This window comes from Crocodylus porosus, unplaced genomic scaffold, assembly GCF_001723895.1.
Source record: "Crocodylus porosus isolate Cpor-Errol unplaced genomic scaffold, CroPor_comp1, whole genome shotgun sequence".
NCBI lineage: Eukaryota > Metazoa > Chordata > Crocodylia > Crocodylidae > Crocodylus > Crocodylus porosus.
This window is the reverse complement of record NW_017728947.1, coordinates 29,193,925-29,204,442: the sequence shown is the minus strand read 5'-3', so window position 1 is coordinate 29,204,442 and position 10,518 is coordinate 29,193,925. Positions and strand designations below refer to the sequence as shown.

General features: G+C 41.1%; 1 protein-coding gene across 1 annotated transcript in view; it reads left to right on the top strand.

Annotated features, from left to right (window-relative positions):
• Window positions 1–281: 281 nt before the first annotated feature.
• SLC6A5 (solute carrier family 6 member 5) overlaps window positions 282–10,518 on the top strand; it is a 73,072-nt gene continuing 62,835 nt past the window's right edge. The window contains exon 1 of the mRNA XM_019551021.1: window positions 282–317. Coding sequence (XP_019406566.1) covers window positions 282–317 — 36 coding nt within the window. The remainder of the gene's footprint in view (window positions 318–10,518) is intronic.

Genomic DNA, 10,518 nt, shown 5'->3' with positions numbered 1-10,518 from the left:
AAGCCCAGATGACATCTCTGATTATAATCTTTTTCCTGTGTTTGCTTATTCCAGTGTGTGGTTTTAGTTTAGTTTCACTTGCATAGTTTACATGAGGGCATTTGGTGCACTAGATAAGATATGCCACATTTTGAGGATAGCCATATGTAGATTCTGTGAATTTTGATGAGGCGTGTTGACAAGTTGTGGTGAATGTTGATGGGTTTTGCATTGTTGCAAAGCTGTATCCCATTTGATGTCTGTTGAGCATCCAGGAGTTTGCTTCTGATTATAAGTTGAGCATGATTAGGGGATTGCTTGAAAGCCAGGAGTTACAGGTAAGTGGGGGAGAGCAGCAGCAATATTTCTCTCAAGGTCTGATCTTTATCGAGTATGGACTGTAATTGTGTCATGATGATTCTTATCAGGTCAAGTATAAGGTGGTAAGTCACAGTGAAGTTTCTTTTTTGTATTGTAGCAGGTTACTGTGGGGTATGCCTCTTTCAAAGATATGGTCTATTTCTCTGTGTCCTTGCATAAAGACAGATTTGGGGTTAAGAAGTTATTTTTCTTGAACAGCAGCAAGGGAACAGAAGTAGGAGCATAAGGTACCACCTGGAGGATTTTTGTCAGAATGTTACACTGGGGTCTGATGAAACATCATATGCAGAATGTGCAGATGCCACTTTATCTTTCTGCATAGTATCCTAATCCTCTCGACTGCTATCTGCATGGTCTCAGCAATCTGCAGTTTAGGGCCTCTCAAACTGATATAAACACTTACCATAGATGCTGATAACAATTTAGCTATAGATATCAGTATGTGAGGCTCAGCGGCTACTACAATAATGCAAGGAAAGAATACTAGGTACGCAGATATCCATTTCTCTTATTCAGGAGATTGTCTGAATAGAAGTTATTTTCAGATTGTCTTGGACAATGTGACGGGCATGGGTGAGCAGAACTAACTCCTGATCATTTCTGAGGTTTGTGTAGGCTTAGGAATTTTTCTCACTCTAGGCATTTCCATCATTTCAGTGTCTGATAAATATACTTCCACGTTATATTCTGTATGCATCAGCATCTAACTGCATTGTTTGCTTCTGCATGTTCAAAGTTACCAAGTGGTCTTGTGATTAAAACATTTGTCTCACAAGATCTGGGGTTTGTTCCTAGTTCTGCTAGAGACCTCTATGTGAATTAACTGCATCTCTGTTTCTCTGTCTGAGGATTGGGAACAGTGATTATATATCAAAACTGCAGTAAGGAATCTTGCAGTAAATTCACTGTCAAATTCTTTGAACTTCACCAGGTTAAACGCAACTGGGAAGGAAACATACCATTGCCCTAAATTTGATTCCAGAAAACTGAGGTACCAAAATAGAATTCTAACATCATGTTTTCAAGTTGTAAAATTCAGGTAAAGAGATGATGAGCCATCAAATAAGATATCTAGGGATTGCCTTCTAACAAGTCTTATAGGCAACAAAATATATAATACTGCTCAGAGAAATAGCCTCTGGCTCAAGAAAAAATGACATTTTCTCCTTATAAGCTTCTTCCAAGTACACCTGAAATCTAGTTCAGCTGGCCTAAAACTTGTGAGGTCTCTGATTTTATATATTCATATTCTTTCATAGAAATTGTTGCCATGATGCAGGTGATGTAAACAAGTATTAAATTATAACTATGTTTTGCTGATACATAAAGAGACAAAAGAACAAGCCCCAAGTTGGTGTACTGAAGTAGAGTATATTAAGTAAAAAATGTCCCAGTGCTAAAGATCACCAGTGGGGCAAAATATTTCATAATGTTAATATATTTACCACTATGGGCTGCATCCACACGAGTGTGGAGGTTTGTTTCCCCAAGGACAAGAAGCAGCAGCACACCTTGTTCTGCTGCTACTTGTCCCTGGAGAATGCCTGTGCAATGCGCCCTTAAGCACCCAGTGGGTAACCCTGGGTGGGGTAGGGGAGGCTGGGGTCGGTACTAGGCTGGCTCCAGCAGCCTTACCTGGGCTCCTGGGGGCCTCCTGAGGCTGCAGCAGTGTCAACCCTGCCACTTGCAGCCTGGCTGGCGGCTGGAATGTAGCTCTAGCTGGCCAAGCTCTGATTCTGGGTGGTGTGTGCTGCCCCCACATGCACCCCTCTGCTTTTTTGCACAGGTTTTTTTTGACTCCAGGATTGCCTGGGGTCACCCCCCCTGCACAAAGAATAACTGAATATGTGCTATATGGCACCACAGATGTGTCTGCAGGGCCACATACCTCATAGCCATGCTCATCTGGACGCAGCCATGATGTTTAACGTGTGCAATTGAAGCAGCTATGGTTTTGCAGTAAGGGAATACAAACAGTCCTTACGACACAATTCATTCCTGAAAGCTGCGTCTTAAGTCAAAATGTCATAACTCGGAACCAATTTTCTCATAGGAACAATATTATAAATGGGGGATTGGTTCCTGAACCAAGGCCTAATATTTCACCTAAAATAACCCAGAATTTTGTCCTCCATCAATTATAGATGAGTTATATAGCTACATTAATGTATTTATATTGTAATTAGCAATCATTGTTTTGGAAGTATTTGTCTGAGGTAACTTTGCTGGACTCTTTGAAAGGCTCTTGGCTGGAGTCTTCTCAGGAGTCTTGGCAGCAGGTCATTCTGGCATCTTGTCTGCTTTCTTAAAGAAAGTGTCCAAGGAAGTTTGGGCAGATGTTCTCCAGGGAGCTGGGTGACGCAGTGAACTTGTTCGCTGGTGTGGTGTCATGTCAGATCAAGCGTCAGAAAGTCAAAACACTGTCAGAAAGTCAAAACAGGGTGTCAATTTATAAATGCTGTAAGTGCCATTTCTTGTAACTCGAAACATCTTAAGTCAAGGACTGCCTGTATAAAGACATAGAGCCAAATTATACATTTCAGTAGTGGTTAGAATGAGCAATCATCAACAAAATTTGAAAACAGGCTTCTTCAGAGGAGACTTGACAATAGCTACCACTAATATAACGGGTCAGGGATGCTATTGGAATATGTTTTTTGACTGAGATGCTTAAAGCAGTCTAGCTGTATCTTCCTTTAAAATTAATTAGAGATATTAAGCTAAATCCAAAATCTGCCTTGAAAAGTTGGATAAAAATGTCATCCATATTTCCAAAAAAAGAACAACCATACATAATGGTGGTTGTTTTCTGCTTCCTTTTGACAGGTTTTGAAGGAAAAATTAGATTACACACACAACCAAGGAGTGCATTGTATACCAGCAAATCACTAATTTTGTTGAAGACGTCTTCTTTTGGCATCCATGTCCACTGCAGAGCAAGTATGCAAGTATGGTAAAAATGAAAAACAGAATAACTGGAATATCCTTAAAGTAGTGCCTTTAAAGCATTATGAATATTTTGGTATTCCAGAACTGTAAATTTAGATATGTAAACTCCTATAAAATACACAGGAAGTTAGGTGCCTAAGAACAGGGCTACAAAAGCCAAGCTGAACAGGAGGAAATTCCTCAGAGAGGCGTGTATCTTAAAGTACACCCCTCCCCATGAAACACCTGTTCCAGTAACCTGAAAGGAGGAAGGGTATGTTCTTTTCTTTCAATAAAAAAAAATCCCTTCACCTTATGTCTGACAACAGAGACTTCTTAGCTACTGAAGAGGTGGGAAGGGTTTTTTAATCTTTCACTGCTTTTTTCTGCCCCCATCTCCTGAGCCATCCACTCCCTTAAGAAATTATCAGTATGTTAAGCTACTGTTCAGAACAGGAAAAATTAATGCTAGAGAAGTTACTGTTATCTTAGAGAAGAGAGCTGTAGTAAAAAAATGCCAGGCTAAAGAGGACGAGTGAAGCAAAAGAACCAGGACAAAGCCATATTGTTCAACTGTGTCTGAAAAAGTGCTGTGTTTTTCCAAATGGTCTATGCTACTAAATTTGCTGGTCTGACAGGGGGAATGACTTGCTACCAAGAAGACATCAGCTTCTCAAAGTAAATCAGGATAACTTGTAACCCTCTAATTGGTAGGCACTGATTCTGTATGACAGCTTTTTTCATTGGATTTCATGCTCTCTAGACTGCAGATCCTGAAAAGACAAAGAACTGCAGCTAGGCTTGAGCAAGGCAATGCTCTAGTCTGATTTTTCCCTTACTAACATTTAGCAGTCTGAGCATTGCCCAATCAAAAGTAATCTGGGATGAAGTGGTTCTGTTTCTGATTCTTCCCCTTAATCTCTATGGTAGCCACATGTGAATAGTTGGGGGAGAGAAGGTAGTGGAGTGTGCATGAGACATTCTCAAATTGTCCATCTATAGCAGCTTGATCTGTGAGCGTGTACAATTCCTGTGAGCTTTTGTACACTAGAGAACTATGCATCTTTTGCAGTGTTAAAAACCCTGGATAATATATTGGACAGTGAAACACTATATAGCAATAGTGATGGTTTGAGCTGAAATTGGAGCCACGGTGTGAAAGTACACTTAATCAAAAGGGCAGTGATACATTACTTGGAGTGACCCTGGAAGTTCCAGTTTAGACTGGTTTGCTGTGTGAGCTGCACTTTTTTTTGGTGTAAGAAAGGCGAAAGTACAAAATACATTCTCCCCATAAAGATTCTGCCCATCTGTGGTTCATTCACAATAGTTAATGGGACTGAAGAGGAGCTTAAAAGATGTTGATAATAATTTAATGCGGGTTTAAATCCAAAAGATGAAATATCAAATTATGTAAACAGAAGCACCCCAAATAGTGATTTGTATGTAATGGTCAAAGGAATAACAAAATTGCTGTTAATGACTAGACCCAATAAAGGTAGGTAAGTACCTTAATGCCTTTTGGGGGTGGGATTTCACCATAAATGATTAAGAGGCCAGATGCTGAACTAAAACCAGCTAAGTAAAAATATGTATAAAGGGCCTGGTATGTATATATCTCTCAACATTTGCAAAGAATCATCTTTTTAATTCTTCTTTGGGGTAAGTGTTTCCAATGTATACAGGAGGGGGCAGTGTGGAAAATGACACCAGATTTATCCCCCCAAAAAATCCTCTAAGTTTCACTCTGTTTTGATAGCAGGTAGAAGCATACAAGGCCTGTGTTTTTGGAGAAGCTGAACACCTACGCAGCACTCCTGCTTCTTGTCTCAAACTATGCACCTGAAATGTGAAACATTGCTTTGAAGGAGTGGCCAGGTAGTATAATTATGATGGAATCAAAAATCTACAGAGGATCAGAGAGGTAAACTGGACTTCCGTACTGAACACATTTAACTGTTGAACAGGCTCAAGATTTGATTACAGAGGCCTTGGCTTCCTGAATTGTATAGCAACAACCAACTTTTAACTCTTTATAAAAGATACAAAAAGCAGGAGGAGGAGTAAAAAGCATTTGAAACGTACAGTATAAAGTAAACCTTCCACTTAACTGTGCTCTTGGTCCTTTTTCCCTCTAGATGTAGCAAGCTTTTAAAAGAACCTTTCAGATGGTATTAGAGCAAAATGATTTTCTAGATAATGTTACAGGAAATTATTTTCTTTTTAGAGGAAGAAATAAATAAATTGAATTAACGTTATTTGGGTTTGTGTTGCTGCTACAGTTAAACCCCAATTCTGCTACTTTGAAGGCAAAATAAGACTTATGCACTCACAAAGGGAAGAAGAACAGCAAAGACAAAAAATGTAGCTTCTGTTTCCAATGCTGTTTATGACTTACTAGTCTGAGGCTGGAGGAAAACAGATCAGCACACCATCTTATCAGCCTCTCTGAGCCCTGGCAAGCATTCGGTTGTTTCAGTGCACTACTTTTAGCTGCTTTAGGTTTATAGGTACCAAGCAGTGCTGCAAGAGACAGTGTTGACTGGGTAGATGGACTTTTATTTTAAAAAAGCAAAAGGAGAGTGGGATGGGAAAGAAAAATGATAAAGATTCATAAAGGAGGGGTTGAAAGCTGGAGCCCATCTCATCTTCCTGGTGGCATTTAGGATTTAGATGAAGTTGTAGTGCTGATGTCTCTTGTGTCCCTCTCTCTAGTCTAGTAACAGAATGGTGAACCCTAGCCATGTGGTCAGGAGGTGGAAGTGGTGGTAACTGTGAGGATGATTTTAAACCTTTGCCGAATTCTTCTGTGTAATAGTCCAAGTTGGATTATTGTTACCTAGACTATAGGCTTTGGTGCAACAGTCCTCAAAAGTGACTGGATGAGCTTGGTAAAGCCAGCAGTATAACCAGAAATGAGAATCTAGGGAGTCCTGACACCCAGGCTAAACTTTTCAAAGGTCTTTTATAATCTGTGTGTCTTGATGTCTTAGTTGACACACCTTACAGGGGCATATTTTAAGCAAGTGCTGAGCACCTTCTTCAAGTCTGATCCTTTTCAAGTGCCTCACTGGGGGAGGAAGAAGGGAGAAATCTAGTGATACTTGGTCTCAGTATCCAAGGCATTGGGAATTATACAAACAAGCATCTGTAACTTAGATTTACACAGTTTAGTCATTATCACTACATGATAATTGTCGACCAATCCATTAACTTATCATGGAAATGAAAAGCTGTGTGTGGAATCTTTTACTTTCTTCCTAGGAGGAGGTATACAGGATAAAAAAGATATTTTGTTGTGTGGATCTGAATTTAAAAGGTGAAGATACCTTTCTATGATGTGCCTTAAACATAATATCAGTTTTGTTAAAGATAAAAATGGCAGACTGTTGCCATTACCTTCAGTGAAAACTGGAGCAGCCCCATAGTGACTTGAATGATCAATATGCTGTTATTTTTCATTGGTATCGATGCATGCATTCACAATCAAAAATTACTTTGACGTTAAATCAGGGCATTGAAATAGGCTGATAACATGCTGCAGTCTTCAGGAATGGCAGTGCCATGTTATTCTAGAATTTATACATGACATCCTGACAGCACATCTGAATGAGAAAATTCACTTTGTTCTACTTTCAGATGCGGACACCTCTTTCTGAATTCCTGACTAATATTACTTCCAGGTCTGAGTGCGATTGTCTGAAATGGAGAGAGAGAGGGTTTTCTTACAGTGATTGGACTAGAGGCAGTGTCCAATCTAATGCCTGCTGAAATTATTGCAAAAACTTCCCATTGCTTCATTTGGTATGGGTAAGCATCTACAAGGCATGAGTAAGCATGTGCACAGTTAAAGCACTGGCTAGACCATCTTAATGGTAGACTCTTTACTAAATCTGTCCTTGCTGTTAGATTTCTTCTTTTGTAACTCTCTCCCCTATTAATCCAGGGATTCCTGTCCCAGTTTGTTCTGCCTACTATAGATATCATTCCCTGTGGTTAGAGGGATTGTCTAGCCAAATGAAGAAACATGTACGTCTAGGTTAAATAGCTGTTAGCTCCATAAGCATCTGACCAGTGGTGCAGAAATTTCCCCCAGATGCTTCTTTTTTTCCCCCACCTGATCCCTCATCTCCAGCATTTTGTAATTTCCAATGCCCAGCTCCCCCCCTCCCCACCCCAACCATCCTGAACAAGATCAGGGAGGACTCCTGAATCTACAAAATCTGAATGTTTCCAGGACCTGCCTCTGAGTTACCTACATTAAAGCAAATGAAGACAGGCACATCAGAAAATGTACAGTCTAGCTAATAAGTAGCATGATGAGAGTGATTTATTTCACAGAGAAGGCACAGGTAATTAACACTTTAAAGATTTAACAGACTCTTCATTATCTGGGTATAATTAGCTGAAATGAGAAAGGCAAAATATCACTGATAAGGTGAGGCTTCTGGTTTGAAAGGGCCCAGAATTGATATGTGATCATTTTGTTCAAGTAATTTGAATCTAAAGAGGTTACAAGAGTGGAGAGAGTAGGCAGCACCTTACATGATTCAGCCTATAAACATTTATTAAATCTTTTTTTTTTTGGTTAAGAAAAATTCTGCTTGCTGAATCTTTTGATGCTTATCACTGTAGAGTTTTGCATTCCATCCTTAACTTGCTGGTCCGTCTAAATACAACAAGCAGTAGTATATCTTCTGAATTTGACTTTTATACATTTGTGTTTACCATTTTTTTCTTCCTTTTATAGAAAAATCAGCCTTATGTACATTTGCATGCTTTCCAAATGTGGCATTTCCTTACAAAATTTCCTTGGAGGAATGCCCAGGAAGGACAGCATTTGCTCTTGGACAACTGACAGGCCAATATCTTGCTATACTGCAAAGCTTGAAACAGGAGTTTTGGAGAGCTGGAAAGAGGAATTTCTAGGCTTGCTTTTTTGAGTTGACCCATGTAATTCACTTAGGGCTTCAGCATGTAAGTAATTATGGTCACTCCAATGTCGAGTCAAAATATTTTATCTCACGCTGTCTCCTACTCTATGGATGTTCCTTTGTATGCAGGAACACGTGGATATTTATATTTATTATTTATTTATACTACATGTAGTATTATGCCTGAACAATATGAAAGTAAACACTTTTAAATCTTAAAGTTCACGAAACTCATGTTAATGCAATAAGATAGAATTACTAAGTGCTTGTTAGTCAATAAATTACTAAACCACCTTTAGTATGTGATGTATCTGATACTATGTTACATTCATTGCATGTAATAGCCAAAGATTGTTTGAGTTCTAATTTTAACTAAGGAAATAATAAAATATGCATTCTGTATTAACTTAAGAACTAGTTACTGCTGGAAGTCCTTGAATTTTTCACATGAGTGCTGATCCTGAGCAGTATGTTAAAGTCAGCTTTGGTTTCTGAATTGCAAAGGAGGAAAAGAGGGAGCAATTTAGATGAGTGTGGAATCTTTGGCAGTAGCTTTCTAAACCAAAGCTACTTACTTGGGTCTACAGGAAAGGCATGGAGGGATAGAGAAAATGACTCTGGTCCACTCCCATGAAGTCTGCAGTTGCAGTGTGCTGTTCTCCAGCTTTGAGGACTATAAAAGAAGCTATGGTTAGTGTCCAACTGCAGTCATTCTTTTAGTTACATGGATTGCAAAAATGTCAGCTGGAACTCAGGTGTAAAAGGGAAGGGAAGTGTGTAGGAACACCTGTGTTGGGTGCCTTTTTCTCCTGGAATAAATGATTACCCAAATCAGGTTTCCTTAGACCTTCCAGAAAAGGATTGAAGATTTGGCTAGAGATCGGTAATGGGAACATTCAAAAGCAGGAAGTTAGAACTGGGAGAGAAATTTCAGCATGGAAACTAAAATGCAGGCTTTCTTCTCATAGATGTGTTGCATCTATTTGATGGGGTTATTGATGGATTGAAATGCATGAGCCTGTTTAAAGAAGTGAAATAAAGGGGTTTTTTTCCCCTATGGAAGGATTAGGTATGCCAATGTCTGGAGAGCCTGATCTCAAGTGTATGTTGTCTAGAAGTGTGTGTGCATGTGTGATACACACACAATACGCATATGTGTATGTGTGTGCCCATATACATACCCATACATGTGTGTGAATATAAACGTGTGTGTGTATGTAGACATACATGGCTGTATATGTATGAATGTATATGTTTATACACAGACGGTGTGTATACACGTGTGCCTACATACATGCAAGCATACGTGTGTAATTACTATTGATTACAAGTGCACACGCTTGTGCACTAGCCACAGAATGGGTTCAGCCTTCAGCGCACATGCACACCTGTCCTGCCCCATTGTAGCCCACTCCAGATCTGCTCTCTTTGCTTTCCCAGGCTGGGAGCAGGCAGCTCTTGCTACCGTGGAGCCAGCCCTGCCCTGCCCAGGGGAGTGCCTCCCTCCCAGGTTCACATTTGGCAGAGCGGCCTGCCTATTTTTCATCTCTGACAAAGCCACAAGGAGCACCATGCCTGTGGATTCCCTCTGTGTGGCTGCTGCCTGGATGGATGCGCAGGCATGGGCTTTCCTCACAGTGGCTGTGGGCACCCCTGCTTGCGGGGGGTGGGGAAGAGCACTGCATACCACCCCACAAGCTAAGACCCCGGCAAACCAGACCCCTGCCCCGAAACACACAGATCTGCAAGCAAGACAGCACCTACACATGCACGCACCGGTGCAGACTAGATCCCCCCTACACACACACAAACACCCCCCCACAGAGTAGATACCGCACACATACATGCCTACAGATCTGTGCACGCTATGTACCTGCCCCCTGACTGACAGATCTATACAGATTAGGCACCACGCACGCGTGCGCACGCACACACACGGCAACATGCATGTATGCACACCCCCCTTATACAGACTAGGTACTACACGTGTGTGCACCGGCGCGCACACCCCTGTACAGTCGAGGCACCACGCACACATGCGCACGCACACACACCCTTGTACAGCCTAGGCACTGCACGCACATGCACCCACACACACACCCTTGTACAGACTAAGCACTGCACACACACCTCCCTTTACAGACTAGGTACCACAAGTGCATGCACAGGCACACCTCCCCCGTACACACTAGGCACCACGCACAGATGCGCGCGCAGGCACGCACTCACCCTTGCACAGCCTAGGCGCTGCACACGCACCCTCACACCGCGGGCCGTTCGCAGCCCCGGGGCGGGG